The sequence below is a fragment of the Eretmochelys imbricata genome, chromosome 7, assembly GCF_965152235.1.
Source record: "Eretmochelys imbricata isolate rEreImb1 chromosome 7, rEreImb1.hap1, whole genome shotgun sequence".
In the NCBI taxonomy this organism is placed as follows: domain Eukaryota; kingdom Metazoa; phylum Chordata; order Testudines; family Cheloniidae; genus Eretmochelys; species Eretmochelys imbricata.
Window position 1 is genome coordinate 54,830,861 of NC_135578.1, and position 26,284 is coordinate 54,857,144.

At 47.5% G+C, this 26,284-nt stretch overlaps 1 protein-coding gene across 4 annotated transcripts; it reads right to left on the reverse strand.

Annotated features, from left to right (window-relative positions):
* Positions 1-273: 273 nt before the first annotated feature.
* LOC144267557 (broad substrate specificity ATP-binding cassette transporter ABCG2-like) lies at positions 274-25,240 on the reverse strand. 4 transcript variants are annotated; one of them, XM_077821618.1, is made up of 17 exons: positions 25,131-25,240; positions 23,367-23,433; positions 22,105-22,389; positions 21,742-21,801; positions 18,524-18,638; positions 16,692-16,844; positions 15,148-15,305; positions 13,567-13,718; positions 11,898-12,023; positions 10,537-10,793; positions 9,364-9,446; positions 8,804-8,893; positions 6,548-6,672; positions 5,887-6,041; positions 4,420-4,509; positions 2,889-3,007; positions 274-2,002 (listed from the first exon to the last, which is right to left on the reverse strand). In XM_077821618.1, the coding sequence occupies exons 3-17, from the start codon at positions 22,374-22,376 to the stop codon at positions 1,855-1,857; spliced, it is 2,103 nt and encodes a 700-aa protein (XP_077677744.1). In that variant the 5' UTR covers positions 22,377-22,389; positions 23,367-23,433; positions 25,131-25,240; the 3' UTR covers positions 274-1,854. The 4 variants fall into 4 exon arrangements, 3 of the variants coding, with proteins under 3 accessions (XP_077677744.1, XP_077677743.1, XP_077677745.1); XM_077821617.1 differs by having other exon boundaries at positions 23,359-23,433; XM_077821619.1 differs by lacking the exon at positions 8,804-8,893 and having other exon boundaries at positions 23,359-23,433.
* Positions 25,241-26,284: the final 1,044 nt, after the last annotated feature.

Below are 26,284 nucleotides of genomic sequence, written 5' to 3' on the forward strand. Positions count from 1 at the left end.
GACACCTGGTGATGTTTCAGAGTAGCAGCCGTGTTAGTCTGTATTCGCAAAAAGAAAAGGAGTACTTGTGGCACCTTAGAGACTAACCAATTTATAACCATTACTAAGCAGGCTCTGCTGCCCTTTTTCTACCTGGTTATTGAGACTTTCTTAATATGTCTGTACAACACCTAGCACAATTACTGATCTCAGGGCCAGACAGTAATATAAATAGCTATGGATATGTTAATTAATGGCCATGTAATACCAAAAAGTGTCTTTTTCCAGCAAACACCACATTTAAAAATGTTTTAATAATTACTTTAAAAACAAGAAGACTAATCACAAACAATTCTAAGTATCAGACAACATTGTTTAGTTATTTAAACTGACCTAGTCAACACCAACATTTGTACCAACAATTCAAAGCTGCTGAGGAAGTGAAAAGCCAGGAATTGTGATTTCAGATCTAGCAGGGGCCCTTCCTTATCTGATAGTGAAAAACAGAAGCACACATGTTTTGTGGTGATAGCATGGCTGGGCTCAACTGTGATCTTGATAAGTGCTCTCTGCCTGCCACATATGACTTGCACATGCTTATCTTCAGGCCAGTAAGGGTTGTCTTTGCTGCAGCGCTAGCTCGAGCTGTAACTCCAGTGTTGCCTTTATCCTGAGTCAAGCCCACACACAAAAGTCTGTAGATCAAGTGAAGTGGTGTTTTATACTCAAGCTAGCTTGGCCCAGGGGGTGGGTTGAAGCTCCATTGCTGCGGGCATTGGAGCTAGTAATGCAGCTTTTCTGTGCTGCCAACCTAATCATGCTGTGCTGCTCAAGTGTTGTTTGGCCGCACGTCTGCTCCAGTGGAGCTAGGCTCACTTAAGAGGAGTTAACTTAACGGTGCGTGAAGATACACTCAGACTGCGGTTCCCTCTATAAAATAAACATTCACCAACATATCACATAGAGGTATCAGATTTTGTACTCTTTCCCTGTACTGAGAATAAGAAATAACTGCAGAATCTTTAGTGCTGCTATGGTGACCTTCGCTGTACATGACTTACTGGTTGCAGCCATTCACTGTATGTATAGAATTAGGCATAATATTTGTTTATTGTTGAAAAATTTCAATTCTGCAATGTTAAATTCCACAGCACACTCTGCGCCCCTGTGAGGTTGAGACCCACTGCTTGAGAAAGACCACACTAGTTGACCATGAGCCTGTTTGGGTTTGGCAGGTCCTACATAGCTGATCTTTCTTCTTTACCTTGTGGTTGGAGAGCTGATTTTGGTATGGGGAAAGCTTCTGACGTTATGATGCTACTAGAGATAAAATCTGCACCATGCCCAGTTTGCAAAGCAAGGCAATTTAAAATGTTTTCTAGTCTTAAACCTTGAAGCGCCTCATAGAACAGGCCTCTTTTGTGATCCAATAGGCACTAGTAAAAACCCGATACCAGTGCAGAAAAACAGTCATTATATACCCGTGATAGGCAGAATAAAGGTTATTGCCAAAATGAAATCTGGTTCACATTAATTTATATGTTTAAATATGTTTTCCTGAGATACTGCAGACAGTGGCCACAGAATAATGAAGTTATATAAATTAGAGTACACCTTTACAGAAGTGTGTAAGAGAATATGATTTTCTAACAATTCCTTACAAATAAAATAGCCAGCAATTCAACAATAGACAAGGTAAAAAATGTTACTCATATGATCACATAATAGATGTGCAAAATGTGGCCACTTGTCAAGTGCAAGAAACATCGGGCTTGAGCCGATGCCCACTGAATCTTTCATTGGTCTTCAGTGGGCCTGACAAACTTTGCAGTTTCAAGTCCTGAGGTAAATCACAGAGTAATGTAATGGGTGAGGCTAGGTGAACTTCCTCATGAATCGAAGTTTCCCATAGGCTATCAGGAGGAAGATGGTAGCCATGCAGCCCAGAGCCACTATGTTTTCCCACATGGCCCAGTTGGTAGATGCAATCCCTTGGCTTAACAGATATGTTTCACCATAACACCTGCAGGGGGACATGGGACAGACGTTAATAGTGATACTTAGCATGTTCTGCCAGAGATCTCCAAGTGCTTTGCGAAGGTGGCTACTGTTATTTCTGTTCTGCAGAGACATTTTCTCCCCAAACAGAGACACTGAGGCTTATCCAAAATCACACAGTGGGTCAGTAGCAGAGCTGGGATACAACCCCAGGTCTTCTGACTCCCACTTTTCCTATCCTCTAGACCACTTTGGCTCCTTTATTGGCTTCAGAGTACCAGCAATACCTAATATGTCAGCACAGTGACCCTTTAACCGTCACATCTCACTGTATCCAGGGTTAAAACAGTTTAAGCTGGTACCTTATCTTTTTATACTCTGACTCATTTGGGTTGAAGTGTCCTACCATGAGGTCATACAGCCTGTGCTTCTGCATCATACCGGGGATGATTTCATTCTTCCTAAACCATATCAGATGGGAACTTTTTAACCTCTCATGACAACTCCACAGCCTCTCTTTTGTTGTTGATATACCCCATTATGGGAAAACGTGAGGATTTTTTAAAAAAATATTCTTTATAAAGATAACCCATGGCAGGCTACCAAAACTAAATTTCAGATAGGCAAAGTTCGTTTGGATGTGTTGTTGTTCGTCCTTCCCAGGCTGGGGTTCCAGGCCCGCAGCCTACAGTTCCCCCCTGAACTACAGTATATTTGCTAAAATTGCTCAGACACAAGCCCCCCAAAATCTGCTGAGGTGGGTGTCCTGCGATGCTTCCTTGAGAAAGCGGCTGATGAGCATCTACTTTCACGAGCAGTATAGTGACCCCAAGCTAATGGCTGTAAAAACTCCACCCTCAGAAAACTCATTCCCACTGAGGCCCAAGAACTGTTGTAAGCCAGAGACTTACGTTTTTCCAAATTGTGTAGCATTTGGGGAGCAATCAGCTGCATCCCCAGAGGACGCAGTAATATTCTGGGGCTTCTCACCACAGAAGTAAAGGTCTCTAAATTCATTGACTTGCAGGGCCTGTGGAGGAAAGCAGACATCATGATGTAGTAAAATACTGCAACATCATCCTACTGTGCTGATTTCAGAGTAACAGCCATGTTAGTCTGTATTCGCAAAAAGAAAAGGAGTACTTGTGGCACCTTAGAGACTAACCAATTTATTTGAGCATAAGCTTTCGTGAGCTACAGCTCACTTCATTGGATGCTGTGCTGAGTAAACATTCAGCTTTGGGTGAAATCATTTCCTAGGTGCTGCACCCTGATGAAGTGAGAAGTGCTGTGTGTCCCAATGACCTTGAGAGTTAGGCCAGTGGGAGATTTCGACTCCTGATAGAGCCATCTAAGTTGGACAGGGACCAGTAGAAGAGCAATGTCTGATCCTTCTGGCTGGGGGTTGATCAACAGGGCAAAAAACCTATCCTCAGGGGGGAAAAAATGTTAAGTTACTGAAACAAAGCAAGGGAGCCATTCTAGCAACCAGCATGATAGACTGGGATGACAGAGCGTTATTATTGCCCTAAGCGACGCCTGATGATGCAGGAAGGATATTCAGTTTTGGGTGAAAAGCTATTGGGTGTTTCTCTTCCCTGTGGCTAATTACGCCTGGCAAACATGCAGAGTTTGCTTCTCAGCTCGGCTCGCTAGTTCAAATCCAATTTAAATAGGTAATGTTCAGCTGGAACGGCCAAGATTTTGAAGGGTGGCTAGTGATTCTGGGTACCTGATGTGAGATACCACAAAGTGCTGGGCACCCGCCCTCTGAAAGTCAGGCTCCCTTCAGGTGTCTCATGTTAAGTACCCAAACTGAGGGGCCAAAGATCACTCATTGCCTTTGAAAACCTTAGCTGTTGCTTTCTGAGAAGGTGTCTGAGGTTCTACGTGAACAGGGCTGGGTGTCCCAGCTTGGTCCTGGTGGAAGAAAAGATGGTGTGGTGACTAGGGCACTAGCATGGGATGGTACCACTGCCCTGCCTCCCATGGAAAATTCATTAAAGATGGTGAGGTGCTCAGACACTGTGGTAATGGGCGCCATACAAACAACATAGATAGATGTCCACATCACATATAGTGCCACCACACAGTGGTCACTGCGCTGGCAATCTCTGCTATCAAGCCATGGACTACTGAACTGCCCTCTCACCTATAGAGATGGTCTCTCCAGGCTAGGGGCTAAGCCCATGGGTGGGTGGCAGGATAGGGTGATTTGCCTTGCTGCAGCCCAGGAGGTACCTATTTTGTGGCTCAGTAGAGGAGTTCATTCCCTAGAGCTTCCAACCCAACACCTTTCATGAGAATATATTAACTCATAAAATTATTTTAAAAAGAGTCCCAAGCAATTACTTTCAAAATAATTTTATTCACCTTAAAAAACTCTCCAGAAGGTGACACCCTGAGCACCTTATTGATTTCAGAATAACATTTTCTACTCACTGTGAGGCCGTATCTGGGGATGCTGAAGTATTTGAGCCAGTTCAGCCATCCCATGACAGAAGGAAGGTTCACCAACAGGCCAGAAAAGAGCTGAAATGACAGAAGGAAAGAGGCTGTCATGCGTTCACGCACTGACACAGATCCATATACTTTTAGGTCTTGGCAACACAAGAGTTGCGTCACTTTAACTATACCAGTACAGTTCAAGAAACACTGCACCCCCTAGGGTGGATGCACGTGTACTGGTATAAGTGTGCCTTATACTGGTTATTCCCCTTCCCACCTGGGAAAACGGCACCTGTATGCCAATCAAACTGCACCCACTCTTCAGGCTGTACCTGTAGAACTACAGGAGTTAAAAACCCATCACCCCCATCTTAAACTCACCCAAGCCTTGAAGAAATGTATTCAAGGAAGAAACAAGTTAATGGCGAAAGCCAAAAGCAAACCAGAGCCAAAGCATAAATGGGGGGGTGAACATCCCCATTCCTCAGACTACGTGCAGCATTCAGCACAACAAAATACATCCCTTTACAGCTTATTTCAAGGTCTTTTCCCCATGACCTGGCACGATACTGTTTGTCCAGGCTGCCTGCAGTGCAGGGAAAAGGGGTTTGTTTTTAAACTTCCTTGACTGAGGTTGTTAAAGAAATCATGAAAACATTTACTTCTATTTGAGACACAGAATTTTGGTGGAAGCAGGCTTGCCTTTGCAGGCTTTGGAGGAGCTGCACCCACTAATGCCACTGGTGAATATGGCCCCTGGCAAGCAGCAAAAGGAGCCCGGTTCTCTCAGCCCAATCCTCGTTACGGACATGCTCACGTCACAGAGCCATGAGCCTCGGCAGCTTTCTTTGCCAGAAGGAAGGCTATTGACTGTGTGCACTGGTAGGGCTATTTGATGGGCCAGAACTGGAATAGCAGGTGAAGTTGTGGGTCAGCAGAATTGCACTGGTATGGTGTGCTTGGGACTAGACAAGCAGGGAGCATTGCAGGTCAGGGTTAAGGTGCATTGTAGACCAGGACTAGAATAACTAAAGGTGCAGCAGCAGGTTAGGATGCGGTACACTGGATGCAGGACAGGATGGGAATAGCAGAGGGTGCAGTAGGAGAGTGGTTCACAGGCAGAGCTATGTTGGGCCTGACAACGTGGGCAAGGGGTACTGCAGGTCAGTGCTGAGGCCTATGGGCATTTGGCAGCATTAGGTGGAAGTCTAGGACTGGAATAGCTGTGTGGGAGCTGCAAGGCAGAAGTAACATGCATTGGTAGAGTTGTATGTGTGATCTCGGACTGCAGTGACAGGGGGTGCTGGAGGTCAGGACTGAGGTGCACTGTGTACGGGCAAGGGCCAAGACTGTCAGAGCTTCCCCACCCCTAGTAATCCCTCACTTCCATTAGTGCTCAATCCATCCACATCTGCCTTCCATGCAACCCCCTCTCCCCCCAGCCACGCACACAATACTCACAAGCATGAAGACAAAGCAAAGAGTGATAAGCAGATTGGCAATGGCCACTACATTCATCCCAGCACTGATAGCCAGAGACATGGCCGTGGCTGTGTAGGACACTAGCACCAGCGTCAGTATGAAGAAAAAGAACCGTCCTGCTACTGCCTGATAGCCTGTCAAAACAGCAAGAGACAGACAGGTCCGGTGAATGGCTGGGTTACAAAACCTGGGCAGCTGCTCTTGGATCCCTGTCCATGGTAGCAAGACATTGCTTAGGTGAGGAGCAACAGGGTTTAGAGTTGGCTGCAATGAAGCAGAAGCCAGATGGCCAAGAATTCAGGAGATGAAAACTGAAAAGTAAGTTTACTGGGAGTCGGTAGCCAGCTTCACCCTGCATTCCTGCTGCCGGCTGGCCCTTTTCTAGCATGACTTCCAGCTAGATTTCACCCCATGAATTTGTTTCTGTACATCAGACTGCATTTAACAGCCTCCAAACACTCGCACAGTTCAGTCTGTGCAGGGACACTGGAGGCACTACCTCCCCCTTTTTAAAAAAACATTTGTGTGGCTTAGCTGTAGAAATTAAGCATGGACGACTCAGATTCAAGACATCGAAGGTGTTTCTGCAAGAACAAAGCAGGGGAGGAAGGGCGGTTAAGTGAACGTATCAATTCTTTACCAATCATCCAGTAACTTATGCATGAAAAGAGAATGACTGGAACAGTTCTCATGGGCAAAAGGTCTCCAATCAACAAGGCAAAGAAGTATGCGGACACTCGGTAGTACCCACTGGTATACTGATGGCTGTGAAGACAGGAACACAGATTATTGTACATGTTTAGAGGTTATCAATATGGATGAGAACTACAATGAGCAATGTCTATCTGTTATTTATTAAAAAGACATCTGTAATGTCAGGATAACTGGGTTCTATTCTTAGCTCTGCCACTGACTCACTATCCAACCTTGGGTAAGTTGCTTACCTGCTCTGTGCCTCAGTTTCCCAATCCATAAAGTTTGGGGGGGGGACGATACTGATCTGCCCCTACAGGGCTGTCATAAGAGCTTACTTATGCTCTGTAAAGGGTTTTGAGATCCCTGAGTGGAAGGCACTATAGCAGTCTAAAGCCTTACTATGCTGAAAAAGCCCCCCACCCCCAAAGGGAATGGTCCTGAACATTGCACAGGTGGAAGGCCAAAGGCTGGTTCTCACTGGAAGAGGATTGATTTGAAAGTTTCCCTGGCTAACTCTGAAAATCTGTTTCCAAGCGGAAGTGGAAGGCTCAAAAATTGGGACTCACTTCTAGGCCACTGACTCAAATCCAGCCCAGGTCGTAACCACAAGTCATTTGCTGTTTGCTGGACCAGGTGAAATGAGCTGGTCTCAGGTCAATTACCAGGGCCAAGCTGCCCCGGTCACCACTAGCACTAACAGGAGCCTGCGCTGGCAGTTTTTGTAGACAGGCCAAGCAATGATTAAGCTGTGGAGGCTGAACTCTGACAGGCCCTCATCCCTAGAGTGCTTTCTAGGGCACAGCGCTGGCAGAAATCAACCTGAGGGAAGCTGGCAGTGCTGCTGCTGAGGCTGTAGTGGGGAAGAGGCAGATGCATCCAGTCTCCAGAGGCTATCATGCCAGCACCCTATGGAGGCACTGCATACTCTTTTAAGAGGTAGTTATGTGACAGCTGTCATCTTGTCAACACAGCAGGGATTGATCAAGTGAGCTTCAGAGCTAAAAGTAGGAGTTACTACAGCTTGACCCAAGGCGCTGTAGCTGAGGGCTGTAACAACTCATATCCTGTGTGGATAGGCACAGAAGGGGACCTGTAACATACACTTTCCAGTGCGTTACAGTTGCATTTCAGAGAGAGATTCCTTTAGGGGCAGCTTTAAACCACATTTGCATTACTGCTGTGATGCAAAGGGGACTTCGCAGGGGCCAAGGATCTGATGCCCACTGATGTGGAAGCTATTCTTTGAGGCCTATTTCCTATCTATGTATGTGGGATCACCAGGCTCACAGTTCTGGTGTCCTTACAGGGCTGGGCCTCAATGCTAAGCCATTATGGGCAGGGGTGATGGATTCTGCCTAAAAGTCGGGGGGGGGGCACAAGGCCCAGCTCCCTCTTTCCCCCGGGGCCCTGTCCCCTGGCCAAGCTGGAAGCCAGAGCCTGCCTGGGGAGCCTGCGCTCCTCCGCCTGCCCAGAGTGGAGGGGCCCGAGAGCAGCTTCTGGCCCATGTCCGGGGCAGGTGGAGGGTCCGTGGATTCCCATAGCTGCCTGTGCGGCTCTTACTCCGATCCAGCTCCAGCTTCCAGCCTGGCCTGGGGGCAGAGCCTCAGGGGCTGAAGAGCTGCAGCCTGGCCATTGTAAGAGTCACGTGGGCAGCTGTGGGGGGCTGTGGACCATCCACCTGCCCTGGGGCCCAGAGGGTGGGGACGCAGGCCAGGGGCTGCTCTTGCCCCCCTCCCCCTCAGCAGGTGGAGGGTCTGCGACTCCCCAGGACTGCTCTTACCTGGGCCACGCTCCAGCTCCTGGCTTGCCTAGGAGGCAGGGCCTCAGGGGGAAGAGCAGGGGCAGTGGGCCAGGCCTGGTCAAAAAGTATGAGGGCCTTGGGCCCTCCATTCTGGTGCCCCTGATTATGGGTTGTCTTATCTCTACCTCTTGAGCACTCCTGTGCAGCTTCTCCGAATTCTGTCCCCCCTCCACTTAGCTTGGGCTCTATGTTCCCTCTGTACCATCCCAGGTTCCTAAAACATCCCAGGGTCCCTATTTCAGTGGCATGATCTTTGATAGCAACAGAGGTTGCAGAGAAGAAGCAATGCCTCAAAGTCAGGTCCTGGCAGGTGAAACTCGTTTCAGGTAGTCTGTCAAAATTCCCACCCTCCGTCCTAAATTCTGATAAAGAAATTGTTGTGGGAGGGCTGCTACTTACACAAACAATTTCTTGTCCTTTATAAACAGCTCGATCGCTGATACACTGGAAAAGCACTGGTTTGTGGTTATAAAAAACAAGGATCCAACCCTGGAATACAAATCAAAATAGTTGAAGACCAAGGCACAGGCCAAATTCTCCAGTACCAGAAACCTTATCCAGGATCATAGCGCTAGAGACTCCAGAAGCCTATTATATCATCAAGGCATTCCCCTGCCAATACAGTACAGTTCCCTGACACAGGAGGTATCAGAGAGACAAGGTGGGTATGTAATATATGTTATTGGACCAACATTGCGTATAGGAGATATCAGATATGTAACTGATACCACCTGTGGCTGTGCCTGTCTCTTCTTGTTTCCTTCATATTCCATGTGGGAATACTCCTGGGGCTAATGGCACAGCTGCTGCTTCAGGAACTACAGTAATGCCTGACCTCGGGCACCAAAAGCTAGGATGTCAAACCCTGTTCACCCCTCCTGGATCTGAATGTAGCCCAGGGACCCGATGCCTCCCTGCTGCTGAAATGTAGCAGAGATTGACCCTACTTCAAGCCTTACCGATTCTGAATGCCACTTTGGTCTAGTTTTACTCTGAAAAAGATGGCCCCCACAATCAGGGCTAGGATGATGGTCACTGCAATCTAGAGGTGCAAAGAAAAAGGAATTGTGCAAAGGGAAGAATAGGGAGGAGTCATCGGATAAAACACAAGTCATTAGAGCCACGTACAGGGCCCAAAATTCACATTTGTCTCTGACGTTTTCGGCCAGTGTTTGGGTACAAAGATACTGGGCCAATTCCCATCAGTTATCCCCAGGACAAGCGTAAAAGCCTTGGCCACACCCCTCCCCAAAGAAACAGAATCATGTGCTCCAAAGTAACATTAACCCTAAACAGGGCAGAGAATTAATATCACACTCAAAATTCAAGGCAGTGACTACATCCCCAGTGGGATGGAGAACTGACCATTTCCCTGCCACTGTCACTGTACTTGTACAGAACTAAGGTTCGGATCTTTAATGGTGCCTAAGTTGGTTGAGTGCCCATTGTCTAAGAAGGGTGCCTAGTTCCCTTAGGTTTCTGGAAAATTCCAGCCCTATTTTGACAGGTGCTTTATAAATATCGATTGACATAATGGGATTTGGAGTCCTCTGCTTTAAGATCACTGATTGGACTCCAGTCCTGGTCAGCAGGGAGCAAAAGTCATTCAGTGGCCCATGTGAAATTCTGTTTCTTGATGGACATGTGGGCTAGAGATGGCTACGGGGTCACAGGAGTGTTCTGAGAAGAACTCAGCCCACTGTCTCCCTGTGCTGAATCCTGCTTGCTGCTCATTTGTTTAGGGTTAAATAGTGCTTTTAATTACAGTCCCTGTCATTCAGGGCTGTGTAATCTGTATGGAGCAAAGACATTGTGCTTAGGAGACACCGCAAGGAGTCCCAGTTCCTCCCCTGTTTCTGCCTTGCTCCAGAGGCACTGTCATTGACTGCTGGCGTTTACCTGCCATTCAGCTCAGCCAGCCAGCCAGGGGGTCTGCTGCGATGTCTACTAAAGACCTGGAGTTTCACATAGGTCACCAGCCAGCCATCAGGCAGTCACGATTTCTTGCCCCTGCTGACCAGGGCTGGATTCAAACAAGTGATCTAGCGGGGACGGCGATACCACAGCAAGGAGCCTGATAGGACCACTGCAGAGTGAGACTGGAGTGGTCCTGCTCAGCAGCAGTGTCTCACCTGTGCCACAGACGCCTGGGGGTTTCTGATGAGGTTTTTGATGGCACGCTTGGACACCCAGTAGAGCTGGGTGAAGAAGCCATTTGCATATGTGACCTCATTCACGCGCCTTGACTTCCCCTGCTCATTCTGCTGGCTGAGCTCCACTTTCTTCAGCTCTTCTCTTGTGTCCCGATACTGGCTGGAGTTCAGATACTGCTGGTGCAGAGTTTCCACTACGCTCCTGTCCGCATTCTGCTCTTCGTCACCGATTACCCCTAGAGTAAAGCGCCCAAGACAGGACTCAGCATGACTGGTCCAGTCTCCCATCTTAAACCCAGTACCGCTGGCTCAGTGGGATCTCACTAATGCAACCCCTGATCATGAGGAACCTGTGAAATCTTTAGCTGACCAGGATTTGGAGTCAATGTTGGAGCTTCCCATTGGGTTTGCTCCAGGTTCCTTATTCATGGAGCCCACTAAAGAGACTGCTGGCTGGCATTGCAGACCAGGGCCCAGGTCTTCAAAGGGATTTAGGTGCCTAACTCTCAATGTAATGAATCAGTAGGTGTTAGGAGCCTAAATCCCTTTGAGAATCTGGGCCCAAGTGACAGCACTCTAGCTACCCAACTGCTTTAAAGGTGGCCGGCACCTTCTTCAATGGGTGGAGGAGCGTGAGTGTGCACCCTCTACAGAGAGATTCTGTGCAACAGGGCTTTCGCTGTCTGGCCATACAACAGACCTGTTGTACTACACAGTGCCGCACGCTGCATATGCATACACGGCTACAGAAAAAGACAGTGTTTGATCATAAATCAATGCTGGCTGCTTTGTGTATGTTGCTTCCTTGAAGGACAAGCACTGTTTTCTAGTGGTCAGAGCACAGGATTAGGAATCAGGATGTCTGGGTCCTGCTCCCAGCTATCTGGCTGTCTCAGAGTTTTACACTGCTGCCCATCACCATACTATCTGAGCACCTGCCACATAAAACCAACAGCAATTACCAACATCTCTAATGAATTTCAGGGAGTCTGTGGCACTGCTCCCTTTTCAGGGTCAGAATTCTGCTTGGGCTTGAGTTTTAGTTTGCCTCTGCTACCAGTTATCTGGGTGACCACGGGCAAGTCACTTCCCACAACTCCATGCCTCAATTTTTGCCCACTGTAAAAGAGGGTTGACAGCACAAAGGCACCTTTTCAAAGCATTTTGAGAGCCTGAAGGCTCCTGCTGAAAGGTGCTATATGTGAGGGCAAAGTACGAGTAGGAAAATACAACAAAATGCCCATTCACTAGGAGAAAACAACAAAACAAAAATCTACCCTCACTGCCTGCAACTTCCCCTGCAATCTGGCCAAGGCCTGCTGTCTCATTCACTGGCTCACCTCCTCCAGTCCCTCCATTGTCCAGGCTACTCTGATCACCTCTGCTTGCGGCCACGGCGGTGGAGTCACCGTTTATCACGTCGAGGAAGAAGTCAGCCGGGTTGTTGAAGGGCTCGCATTGAAACCCTGTAATGATAACAAGCAGAACACATTCATGTTTTAGACAGAACACTGCTTGGTAATGACCAGTTATAAGAACACTCCACCCTCCCCCAGCCTCTTTCACACAAGCCTCTTGGGGTGCTTTGGAAGCACTGACTAACCACAGCACCGCTGCTGGGAGGGAGGATTACCCCTTGTTTTACAGGTGGGGAAACTGAGGCATATCCATAGGTTAAGTCCACAATTTTGACAAGTCTGCATTGGTTTTGGGTGTTTAACTAGAGACACCTTGGAACTAACTATGCCTGCAGCTCCCTCTGCCTTGAACTGAGATGTGGGTGCTCGGCCTTTCTGAAAATCAAGCTCAAGGTATCTCCAGTGCTCTGCAGAGCTAGACTGTCATGGTACCTACTTGGCCTGTGGAGCAATAAGGCCCCTCCATGTCACCTCTGCTCTGCTGGGGACTCTGGCCACAGGTCAGGAGAGCAGGGCTGCTCGGCCAGCGGTGCCTGTGGCAAGTGAGTGGGCGGGTGAGAAGGGAACTGAGGGGCTGAGGAGACACAACAACACTGGTCATCTGTCCCCTGCCACTCACTGGCCAGAGAGCTGTGCACCCACACAATGAAGTGTGCTCCTGAGCACGGAGGGAGGAAGAGTGACAGGGCAGAACGTAAGGTTACAGCACAGTGACAGAGAGAGGAATAGAACCCAGGAGTCCACAAAACACTCTCCATTATCCACAGAAGCAGGGTTCCCACTGTGTAGTCATTACCCTGCTAACACAGGTGTAGGTGTAACACCGACAGACCCTGGTCGTCGGTGTGTGGGTATCGAACCTGGGACCTCTGGAGCTAAATGCATGAGCCTCTACTGCATGAGCTAAAAGCCACATGGCCCTTAGCTAAGCTTGTAGAGCAGACTCATTAATCTCTCTCTCTCCAAGTGATCTTGGTGCCAATAGATGGGACAGAACACCACACCCAGGAGATGTGTGGGTTACATAGGCACCAACCACAGTGCTTTTCACCCTTTGTAAGAAATACCCTCTTGAACATGATCTTCCCTGCCAGTCTCCCCACCTTCTCAGCAGCCTTCAGACCTGCGGACCCTGCACCCAGATCCCCAGTGGTCCAAAGACCTCAGCGTGAGACCCATTGAGATAACCCTGCCTGGGATGCACATAGCCACCTAACTGTAGTGACCTTGTCATTTGTTTACTGAGCTTCTAAGTGTCTGGGAGCCTGCTGTCGGCCATCATTTTGCGAGGCAGATTGGATACAATGAGCCCACAAGGGGATATACCCTGAGCTCTCATGGAGACCTTACTTTTGTTTTTTTGCTTTTATTAATCTACATAAAACTCATTCAGACTGGAAACATGGGGCTGCTTTTTGTGTCTAGAAAATGCAGCAATGGGCTAAACGTAGCTGGAGCTGATCCATTGCTATTAAGGATCAGACACTAAGCAATTAAAATAATTTGTTACCTTATCTCTTGCCGTGTTTTGAGACGTAAGCACTTAAATATAATAGGGATTAGCATTATTGCATTTGCACTGCAGACTTACCGATAGAACTAAAATAGTTCAGGGCTTGCTTTGCTGGACCATGATATAGCACCTTTCCCAAAGCCAACAACGTCAGGCTGTCAAAGAGCTTGAAAATGGAATAGCGGGGCTGGTGGATAGAGAAAATGATGGTCCGACCTCTTCTTGAAAGCCTAGGATAGGAGCAAAGAGTACAAATCTCAACTGTGCCCATTGTTTGCCAGAAGCTGGGAATGAGCAACAGGGGATGGGTCACTTGATGATTACCTGCTCTGTTCATTGCCTCTGAAGCAATCTGGCATTGGCCACTGTTGGACGACAGGATACTAGGCTAGATGGACCTTTGGTCTGACCCAGTATGGCCGTTCTTATATACATATTTCAGAAGAGAGGGCAAGAGGATCTGGTCATTCACGGTCATTTCTCTTAGCTACTGTTTTAGCCTAGTCTACCCAGACCACTATTACCTAGTTTTCCTTTGAACTAAGTTTGCTGAAAGCCCTTTCACTGGGTGAACATAGTGTTGAAGAAAGTGCCAAACTGACAGCCCTGAAGGCTTTTGCCCTCAGAACAGATATAGCATGGGCAGCAGCTGGGAAAGCTTCCCCTACAATGCCCAGCCAACAAGCTGCAAGCCTGAGAGGGAGGGAGCCATCTCTGGTGGAATGAGAGATTCAGCAGCCTTTCTGGAATGGTTGTTATGGACAATTTGGCCCTATCTACACCCAGCAGTCAGTCCATCTACAGCCTCAGTTACGAGAGACCAGAGGAAACCTGTTATCAGCCATGGCCCATTTTCCTAACGTAGGGAGGAAGTCTGGGCAAAACGTTTTGTACAAAACTTTTTTGGTCCAAAACTGCAGATTTGGCGGCATCAAAACATTTTATGTCCATTTCACTAGATTGTTTTGGTCCAAAGACCTAATATATATATATATATATATATATATATATATATATATACACACATAATTTTTAAACCGGAATTCTTTGACAGTTGTGAAACAAAATATTTCGATTTTTTGGTTTGAAGTGATTTCTTTTGTTTCAAAATTTCCTTTCGTTTTATTAAAACACAAACTGGTGAAAACTAAAATTAAACTTTTCGATTTTGTCAAGACAAAGTGGCTCATTCAACCCAAGAGGATTTGGGATTTTTTGAGTCTTCCATTTGCTGAAAATTTTTGAAAAGTTTAATTTTTGGTTCAACCCAAAACAAATTTTGCTATTGTTACTTCTTGGAATTGCCAGCAAAACTGAAAAATCCACCATTGGACAGCTCTAGTCGCTCTGAGTGACAGCCAAAAAGTGACTAGACCATGAGGACTGAGCTCTCAAATCCTCCCTGCTCCAGAGGTGACCTCTTCGGGACAGAGCTGGGGTGCATTGGTTGCAGTGGGAAGCTGGCAACGGGACTGTCCATACTGTGGCTGTTCACTGGGCTTCAGCTCAGAGCTCTGAAGAAGTCAATGGGCTTTGGATCAGGCCCTGAGAAAGAGACTGCCAGGCCAGCCTCTTTCACCAGCACTAAGACTAGGAAGCCAAGGGTTTAGATGAGCACAGAAGCATTGGTGTTAGATAATAAACCCCTGCAGCTCCTACCTTTTTAGGAGGATGAGCACCGCGTTGGCTGTGCTAGCATCCAGGCCAGTGGTGGGTTCGTCCAGGAACAGGACTGGGGGCTCCGTGATGAGCTCCATGCCGATGTTGGTTCTCTTCCGCTCCCCGCCTGACACCCCTCGGATTAGTTCTGTTCCTACCTACAGCAAAGAGTTTTGTGTTTGGTACCTGGCTTTGCTGTGGAGCACCAGGGTTGCCATGGCAAGCAGCAGAGGTGAAAGTAAGCCAGTATGGTCCGGTACGGTATACCGGCAAGAGCTGGTACACCGCCAACCATACTGGCTTCCCCAGGCTGGTGATTTAAAGGGCTGGGGCTCCCGGCAGTGGCTGGAGCCCTGGGCCCTTTAAATCGCCACCCAAGCCCCGCTGCCAGAGCCCTGGGGTAGCGGCGGCAGCCGGGAGCCCCTGGGGCTCTGTCAGCGATTTAAAGGGCCCGGGACTCAGTTGCGGTAGCAGCAGCTGGGAGCCCCAGTTCCTTTAAATCACCGCTGGAGCCCCGGACTGTTGCTGCTACACCAGTGCTCCGGCAGCAGGGCTCAGGTGGCAATTTAAAGGGCCTGGGGATTTAAAGGCCCAGCCCCCCTGCTCAGGACTCTGGCATACCGGTAAGTCCTTTAAGTTACTCTCACCTCTGGCAAGCAGTCCCATTAACTCCCAGGGGACTAGCCATGTCTGCAAGCGCTAGGCCAAGCCGTGCTTGCTGGATCCTGTCCTCAGGGGACACCATAGCGGCAGTGTGGAGATCATACACAAGAGCAAATATTTCAAACACAAGTTGTGCTGCTGGCTAAAGGCAGCCTGATTTTCAGAGATTCTGAGCACCGGCAGCTCCCAGGGAACCAGAGATGGGGCAAGGATGGATTCACCCCATTGTGGGATGGGCCCCATAGCCTTTTCCACTGTGCGGTTGAGTGCTCAGCTACCACAGTGATGGGCATGGCATAAGGGCCTGAGTAGTCCAGAGGGGACAATGACGACACCTCAGCTGAGATTGCCACCTGGGGCCCTTCTGATCCCTCATGAGTTTTAGCATCATGACCCCGACTTTCTCACATTGTACCGCAAAGCCAGGAAGTGGCTGGCAAAGGAGAGAGCCCTGTGATCTGGGGGGCTGTAGGCAGAGTTCTTCCCCTGTTCCTACATAGCACATGCACACTGGACATGGTCCAAGCTGCCCCACTTCCTGGAGCTCAACAAAACCTAAAACTGCCTTCATGGCTCAGCTGTTCCTACTGTCTTCTCTGCAGGATCCCTCCTACCCTAGTTTTCTCAGCCTTAGAGAGAGACACAAACTCTTTTATATCTCTGGCTTGGAGCTAATGGGATGCAGCTGAACCAACATCAGAGTGAGCCAGCAAAAGTAACTCTACATCTCTGTGCTGGGTGTAGCCCCTGAGCGCAGGGCAGCTCAGCAGAATAGCCCTGCATTCCTACCATGGTACAGTGCCCATCCCCACTATATGGGTGAGAAGTTAGGATTCTGAAGCAGGTTCTCCCCCTGACCCCTCCTCCCGGCAGGTACTCGCCTTAGCATCAGCTACTTTGCTGAGCCCCAGCTCAGTGATTATCTGGATGACCCGCTCTTCCTTTTCTTTAAAGCTGATGGAGCTGGGGAGGCGCAGGGCCGCAGAGAAGAGTAGATTCTCCCTCACAGTCAACGTGCCCATAACCACGTCATCCTGAAAACAATGCAAATTCACTGCTGAAAAGCCAAGGACATTTCAGCTCAGTCCCAGGCACCTTGTTATTTGCCTTTCTGTAGCAGCGAGCGACCCCAGCAGGGATCAGGGCCCATTGTGCCAGGAGCTGTACATACACACAGTGAGGGTCAGCCATTGCCCCAGACAGCTTGCAATCTGAATAGACAAGGCACACAAAGGGCTACAGAGATGGGGAAGGGACTCACACAGCAGGTCAGTAAACAGAACCCAGGTCTCTTGTCCCCTAGCCCGATGCGCTATCCACTAGGCAACACTGCTTCCCACAAAGGCTGCTGTAGTGCTGGAAATGCAGGCTATGCAGCTTTGCACTGGGAGGTCATTTGTCATGTAAGTTACTGTGGGCCTGACTCCCAGAGGTGCTGAGCACTGAGAACTCCAGCTGAAGTTGCAAGTACTCAGTCTCGATAGGTTGAAAAGCAGCCCCTCGGAGGAGCCAAGGCCCCCAATATGAGACTGAGCCAGCGAAACACTTTTAACACCTATTGGCTCCAGCTGCAAGTCATACTCAACCCCACAAAGCACCAAAACTGTGGGTGGAATCCTGGCCCAATGACATAAATGGGGGGTTTGCCACTGACTTCAGCATCACCAGTGCTTCCATCCGACATTCTTCTGTAGCACCTGGTCAGGAAGCACCACCCCAGTGCTCTCAAAACGCAACTGTTCAACACAGTCCTGGGCACTTCGATCAGATTAAACCTGTCAAATTTGCACATATCTGTGCAGCTTCATAGCATTGAAATTACTATTTAAGGCTTGCAAGCCAGACCTTCAGCTGATGGAAATCAGCAGAGTTCCATAGACAATGCTTAGGTACATCAGCCAAAGTGCTGACTCTGTGGATAATTAATATGGTTCCAAGGCAGGAGAGGAGCAGATATCTTTAACCCGCTGACGCCCTTCATCCACCTACAAAGCAGAAAAAAGGGGGGGCACAGCCCAATAATTTTCCCCATATGCAGGTCACTTTGCATTTTGCTTTGGTTGCTTTATAGATAGCCGGTGGGTTGGAAACTGGAAAGCAAGGATTCCTAAACTGGGAATTCTTATGGGAAAAATCAAAATCCTTCACACTTTCTAAGAGCTACGGGGGAATGTTTGGATCCTGGGACTTGACATCAGCTGGAGGATTGAAAGCCAACATCAATTCAACCTCTGTTTTCAGCTGCTGCTTTAGTTGCCAAGTTCAGGTATGTTCTCTTTGCCTCTCCCAGCTACCTGAATTCTAGGTTGTCATTGCTACTCTGGAATGAGCTGAGTCCACCATTTCAATCTCGTTCCACGATTCAACTGGCACTTCCTGCCTGTAACGTGGTAGGAGTGAGGCTGACCAGAGTCTGAAGAAAATCCTTAGAGCTCTTGTTGCTTCCCAGCTTTAGCAAGGACTAGATATAGTAAAACATCTGATGACAACCACCCACCTGCATCTGAAGGGCCCTGCTTGAGATGTCTCTGCCTGTGGGCCATCACCTTGGTTAAAGAACCATGTGACCATGTAGGAGTCTGGATGCCACTTTTCCATTCTCATGCAACCCCCTTTACAAAGACTTCACACCTTGACCACTCTTGATGACCAATATCTCTGCTCCTCAGCTTCTCCCAGCCAGGAGGCAGAGAGAACAGAAACAGACACTGACCTGCACGACATATCCTGAGATACACTTGAAATTCGGAGGTTGCGGGAAGCCATCTACGAATACTTGCCCAGACAGGCCAGCAGGGTCCTTTCTAGCAGCCAGCACATCTAGGAGACTAAAGACAAGCAACAGTCCTTAGGTTCCTCCATAACTACTCTTATTTTCATTGGGAAAATCATTTCGCGATTAGGGATAATTACTAAGGCTTTGCATTTCTGTTGGGCCTGCACTGTAATTTGCTGAGAGCATGCTGTGAACTGACTGATCTCAGCTACAAGCAGTGCAAGAGGCATTAGGTTCAGGCCTCAACTGCACTGGGATTTTAGCCATTGGTACAAACTCTTACTGTAGGTGCAATTCACAGGTGCACATCATGTTGCACTCGTATAAATTGTGCCTACAGCTAGGAGATTGTCCTGGAGCAGCCACAACACTGGTAGAGCTGGGTGGTAGTTTGCAGCCAAAACGTTTTTCTGGTGAAAAACGCAAAGATTTGATGACAGCAAAATTTTTCAGGAATTCCTGTTGATTTCACTGCATTGTGTGTAAAAAAACCCCAAACCACAAAAATATTCTGAAAGTCTAACCATTTCATTTCAACATTTTCAGAGTGAAACGGTTCCATTTTTTAAATTGCAAATAACTTGTCCTTTTGAACTTTTCCTCTTTTATTTTTTTAAAAATTGAAAACAATAAAAAAAATGCTCGAAACTGAAAAAAAATTTTAGATGTGGGTCAAACATGATATTCTGTTGGACCTGAAACCAATATTTTTTGACTTTTTGATTCACCAAAAACGTCAAACATCATTTTCTGTTCAGCCAAAACCAATATTTTTTGGAATGACAAGTCAACTGAGAATTCTGTTATTCACCCCACTCTAAGCAGTGGCTTTAATCCCGGTGGAGACAAGGAATGAGTCTTTCTGTTAACAGCCAAACTCAAGCTAATTTTTTATAACTCAGAAATGTGCTGTCTAAGTTTCCTATCCATTGTAAATGAGGAGCAACTATATATATGTGTGTGTATATATATATATACACACACACATACAAAAAGAGGTGAATAAAACACTATTACCAAAGTGAACTCTTAGGTTTGGTCTACACTTAGAATTTATATTGGTATAGGTATGTCGGTGAATAGCAACAAAACCGCCAGTATAGATGCAGATGTATACAGAAAAGTACTTCTGTCAATGTAGCTAACAATGTTCCTACATCGGAGGAAAACTCGTTCTGTTGGTGTTTGCTGTATCTACGCTGACAGGCCTATGCCGACGTAGGCTCTGTAATGCAGACATAGCCTTATGCAGATAGGATTTTGTCCTATCCTGGGTGAATACAAATGGATGCTTTTTTGAAAAAAATTTAGATATCAAATATTATTTAAATCAGATTTTTTTGGTTTTATTTAAATTGTAATAAGTATTTTAAAATATACATCTGTTTCAATGAAATCTGAATTTAATGCAAAATATGTTAAGGCCTAAACATCTTATAATCTCATAAAGCATTTAAATATGACATAAATATTCTGTTTTGTGTGTTTAATTAAATTCTAGTTGCAGCTTGACACAAATCATGAGCAAAACATTAATTATCTAATAAATAAGCAAGATATCATTCACCTTTTTCTAACATACTAAAATGTACAATTAATAAGAATCTGAAAACATTCTGCTCTATAATTGCTTAAATAAATGTATATAGTTGTAGTGTACCCTTGTAGGCTGCAAAAAGATGCACCAAATCTAGTGTAAAAGCTCTCTTTAGTGGTAAATCAACATATTTTAATAGCTATTTCAACAAATGAGAAGGCACCTTTCTTTAGAAAATAACTGAAGTACAAATGGAAAGGTTGATGAAAATTGCTGATTTAAATTGAGGCTTGCCACGTGGTGATTTAAATCATTATTTCAATCATGGATTTAACTGGCTTTGATTTAAATCACTCCACCCTGCTGGGAGGAGTTCAACGAAGGCTGTAAGAGACCATCTCACCCCCCACTCTGATCTTCCTGGGTGATGACCCTGCTCTAGGCCCTGCATTGCAATGATCTTCCATGAGCTACTTTGCCCATCATTGTCACTCTTACATTGACCACCGTGGTGGTGAGAGCGTGGCAATGCAAGACTCTTTTCCTCCCACACAAGAGCAAGTCAACAGATCCAACTTTGAAATGGAAGTAGCCTACTTTGTACTTCCCTAGCATCTTTCACCCAGGGATCTCCAATCACTTTACAAACATTGCTGCAGCCCCTCTGCACCCCTGTGATACAGGAAAGTATTATCATTCCCCATGCTACAGATGGGGAGAACAAGGGAAATCATTTGCTCAAGGTTATGGAGCAAATCAGTCACAGAACCATGAACAAAACCCTGGGGTCAGACTCTGCTCCCTCCCAGAGCTGGGAATAGAATCCCAGAGTCCTGCCTCTTCTCTAAGAACTAGACCAGTGTTTCCCAAACTAGGGACGCTGCTTGTTCAGGGAAAGCCCCTGGAGGGCCGGACCGGTTTGTTTACCTGCCGTGTCCGCAGGTTCGGCCGATCGCAGCCCCCATTGGCCGGGCACAGCGAACCGTGGCCGGTGGGAGTGGTGATCAGCCGAACCTGCAGACGCTGCAGGTAAACAAACCGGCCAGCCCGCCAGGGGCTTTCCCTGCACAAGCGGTGTCCCAAGTTTGGGAAACACTGGACTAGACCATGGGTTCTCAACCTGGGGGTTGTAACCTGATAGAAAACAGGGAGTCACAATCACCCTGGTAAACAGGAGACTACATGGGAGGGGGGTCCAGAGTGGCTGCAGTATGGAAATGGTTGAGAACCCCTGCGTGAAACTACACTCTCAGTTGAAGCCCATGCAATGTGTATACACCGGCCATGAATAAATTTGGGCTGGAAATTAGCAGAAGATTTCTAACTATCGGAGGGGCAAGATTCTGGAACAGCCTTTGAACTGGAGTAGTGGGGCAAACAACCTAACTAGTTTTAAAACAGAGCTTGATAAATTCATGGCTGGGATGATGTGACGTGGCTGCCTGTGACAGCAGGGGACTTGATCCAGCAGGTTCCTTCCAGACCTATGTTCCTAAATCACGAAGGTGCCTTTCCAGGGCCTTAGATTTTTCCATCTATTCTCCTCCAGCACCCAATGAGTTGAGTTTCCACCTAGGACTGTTCATTCTCCATTGGAGGAAACCAAAGAAATACTCACGAGGATTTGCCGCTCCCTGTTGGTCCCAGGATAGCATTCAAACCCGACTTCATAATGCCACTGGAAGAGAAGGGAAACAGTTATTTGCAAATGGGGATCTGCCTCCGGGGAGCCCCTGGCAGAACCGGGGCCTGACTTTGGATCCAAACACATTCCATGGGGTGGGAAGTTTTAGAAAAATTATGAATAAAAAAGTGAAACATCCTCCCTCACGCCAATTTGAAAGCAGTAACCATGTTCCCTTCCTTGTCCCTAGTCCTCAGTGGCATAAAGGAGGCTTCTGCAGGAGATGATGCCTTTCCCCTCTAACAAATTTCACTCCTCTCCTTTCTCCAAAAGAGATTTTGGGATGCATGAACTTACCACACATTGTGGAGAATCTTCTTCTCCACCGTTGTCCGTTTGCAGAGGGGCCCATGGGACTGTTTGATGGTGTACTGGATGTCATGGAAGCTCACGACAGAGCCCCTAGGGCACTGAAGGGATTCTCGTGTTGGGATAGAACGCAGGAAATTGCCTGCTCCTTCTTCCTCCCCGATGGATAGGATGCTGTGATTGGCTGTGCCTGACCTCATGTCTTTGTTACAGAGGCTGAACTCCACTGGAGGAAGGTCAGGGTGCTCCACAGCTCCCATCTGTTGGAATTGACTGGGTGGGAAACATTAGAAAAAGGGCAGAAAATAAAAGTTTTTTGTAAGAAGAAAAACAATTTTGAATCTTAAAAAAAAAACCAAACAAAAAACCACCCCAGCTCTGAAGCTCAGATCCAGGCTTCACTATCATCCAGAACAACACACATGGCAAGTGTGAAGAACCGGACCTGTACGTGTTTGGGAAGCTTAGATTAGCAAGAGGAGTGTCTGAGTGAGGTGGAAAGTCACAGCCACAGGTAGGGATTTGGGGTGAGTGTGACGGCTGCCATCCTGGCCTACAACAGGGGACTGAACCAGCTAAAAACACGCACTGCTACAGCTAGAAAGCACTGTCGCTGGGCCTGTGACAATTCAGACCCTCGCAGATTGGCATGGAGGTGACATGTAGCAAAGCACACACTCACCAGTAGGTTACAAATTAAGCCACCTTATACTTGTGAAACTTCGAATAGGGCAGATCAGTCACTCGGGGCTTGTCTACACGCACAAGAGGTACCAATATAACTATACTGGTACAGTTAAAGTAACACAACCCCCCCCCCATGCATATGCCAGTATATCACTAAATAGGTACTTTATAGCAATACAGCTCTTCCCATCAAGGAAGGGGAATAAGCTATATAATAAATAAACCCTTCAGATCAGCTTTATCAGCCAAGTGAGGAGCAGGGAGATTTTTTCAAGTGGTAGATAGGTGTCTTGGACAATTTCCTCTGAGAGTAATATCCCATGATGCAGTGGGGGCTCTATTGAGGATTGGGGTAAATGTTACATGCTCTTGCAGGAAGCTGATCACAAGGGACTGACCAGCCAGCCAATTTAGCCACCAAGTGTCCCGCACTAGCCCCTGGGCTGAGGCTTGGTGTAGGACAGTTGATGGGTGAGCTGCGAGGGAGCTTGGCTTTCCAAGAACGCGTAGAAATCCCTCAACGCTCTGCCCGTATTTCTCATCCCCTTGGCTCACCTACTCACCCCGCAGTCCCTGTAAGCCGAAGGGAAGAGGTGACTGAGGGAAGCAGAAACTGGCTTCAAAGGCAACCTGCAAAGGAATTAAGAGATGGTTGGACTTGTGCCCTGCTTGTGTTTCTTTGTGATGGATAAAGAAGGCCTGAAAGGCTGGGGTGAGGGTTTTGTTTAAGTAATGTCAAAATTCTGCTTTGTTTTGTTTTTTTCTCTTAGAAAGTCACTAATGTGAGTCTGGTCTCCTCCGTTGAACTGATCCGGTGGAAGGGGAAGAGCTGCTTGCCACATTCGAAATACAGAGCTTATCTGTCCCGAAGACCATGTAAGAACTGGAGAACCAGCGTGACGTCACCAGAGTCCTGAGTTCACAGCCATTCAGGTGGTTGAGCACTTTGCAAGTTTCTCTTTTCCTCTGAGTTTCCTGGAGCGTTAATGATTGTTTGATAACAAAGGTAACTTATATTACCAACAAGTCCTCTCGAGCTAGCTTCGCCTTAACATACACAGGCTAAAACACGACAGGGACAAAGCTACAGCGCTGCAGCTACACTGCTGTAGCGCTTCAGTGGAGACACTTACGACAGCGGCTGCAGGGATTCGCCTGTCTCTGCACTAAACCACCTCCCCTAGGGGTGGTGGCGGGGCTGACGGAAGATCTAATGCTGTCTACTTGGGGTTTAAGGGCGGCTTAGTTATATCTCGCAGGGAAGTGGATTTTTCACACCCTCAAGCAAAGTAGCTGGGTTGATCTAATTTTCTAGTGTAGACCAGCACGGTTGCACCAAAGACATGATTTTAAACCGATTTAGTTAAATAGGTGCAGCTCCGTGTGTGGACATGTCAACTGATTTAAACCAGGCTTAGATCAGTTACAAGAGCAAGCTAACCAGTTTTAAACCAATATAAAGTGTCCACACAGGGGTTTGCCTTGGTTTAACTCAATTTGTAAATTCAACCAGGACTTGTACATCTGTGTGTACACAACCCAAAGTCTTTATTCCAGGGTACATTTTTCAGGTTTGGCATTCTGACATGGGCTAGTCAAAGGGCTGAGAATAGGAGAGGGGAGACGTCTGAGATAAGCCAGAGGCAGTGGGGAGGGGTTCCCTTTGGGGAAAACTCAGATAGGAGCATTAATGTTCTTTCACACAAAGCCCTAGAATCAACCAGAAAGAAAAGAGCCAGGAGCCCAGCTACAACCCCAGATCTCATAACTTAAATGATCAGGGGTCGAGCTCCTTGTTCGCTTCAAGCAATATCTGAATGTCCCAGGCATTAAGACAAAGGAAATAACAAAGAGCCACCCTTTCCTCTCAAAGTACAGTGAAACAAGATGCAAAAGTGTCTCTGTCTGTGCTGCTCCCAAAGGACTCCGTGGGACCTGGATTTCCACATTAACCACAAGCTAAAGAACTGTATTTCCATCAGCTGTTTTAAATGTACAAACAAACTACACTAGACAAAATGCTAGTCTGTCCTTGTTAAATACTATTCAGGAGCACCCACTGCCGCCAAAGAAACGTCTGAGACAGAATAATTTCAGATGAACAGATAAATCAATCTGTATTTTCACCTATTGTAGCTATTTACTGGGTGCTCATCAACGCTCTCTTGGTTTTCCTTCAGTTAACATTTTTAAACACTGAAATGAATCACTCTATAAAATAGCCATCTTCTCCCCAAAGCTGAGCTGCAGAGAATGGCAAATCTTTGCAATCCATACACTCTCCCCATGTCCCAGACCCAGGAGCAAAACCCCGAAGGAATCATTACCTCTTTGTTCCCTAGATCTCAGCTTTGCTTCCTCTCAGCTGCTGTATCCGGAGGTCTTCCAACAGTGAGTGTGCGGAGTGTGATTCTCTACTCTGTGGCGTGCGGTTCAGTTCAAGTTAGTTACATAAACTGCTTGCTTGCATGCCAGCTGGTGGGAGTGTCGAATTACTGCTCTCATGCAATCCACCCCTGGTCACTGGAGAAAAAGTCGCCTGTAAAGAGCCAGCCTAGCCCAGTGGCACGTGCCTTCTGCTTTGGGGACATCAGATCAGGACCCTGAAGTCTCTCTGGAGTGACACCAGTACCGCTGGGAGAAGGTGGAGCTGGGACTCCACCACCCATTCGTTAACAAACTATCCCTGCAGATTTGGCCAAACTCCCTTGGCCTAGCTCTTTGGGTGACCTCAGCACCAGCCTGACATTTACCAGCACACTGCCAGTTTAACACGTGTTCGCCAGCAACGCAGAGCAGCAACTGCCATGGCATCTATACTCAAACCTCCTAGAGCGATTGCCCTCAGGGTTCACGTCTGGTCCACAAAGCAGGCACAGCTCTAAGCCGCAGGGGGCCTATTCACTTCCAAATGCGGGTTGGAGGGCAGCCACACATCCCCCATCAAGGAGATGACAGGGTCTTGAAGGGGACACACCAGCCTCTGCAGTGAGGGGGGAACAGGAGGGGCTGTCCACCCCTTGATGGACCTCACTCCCCACTCTGGGTGCTGCTCGTGGTACACCTGAAGCCATGATACGTCTGGGAGTGGTCACATCTCGTTAGCTGAGCAGGGTTGGGCTGTTTGAGACTTAGCTGGGAGATGTACAAGGAACACATTGGCTCACGAGGCTATGCTGCAGAATTGTTGGTGGTGATTCAATAGGTGGTGTTCCCCGCCCCGTGCCGGCACTGTGCTACACGGTACCATGCTGCAGGATGGCTCAGTAGAGGAGAAGGGGCTCTTTGCTCAGGGTCACTCAGTGCCCTGCATGGCGTTAGACAGCAGAGTTCTTTTCACCTGAGGTGTGAAACTGAGGTTCTGGCTGGCTGGGGCCCCTCAGCATTTCCCATCACCCTTTGCAAGACTAAAGGTGTTAGCTCATGTCCTGGCTACATTTCAACCCCAAATTACTTTCTGCGTCCCTGAATTCCACTTCAG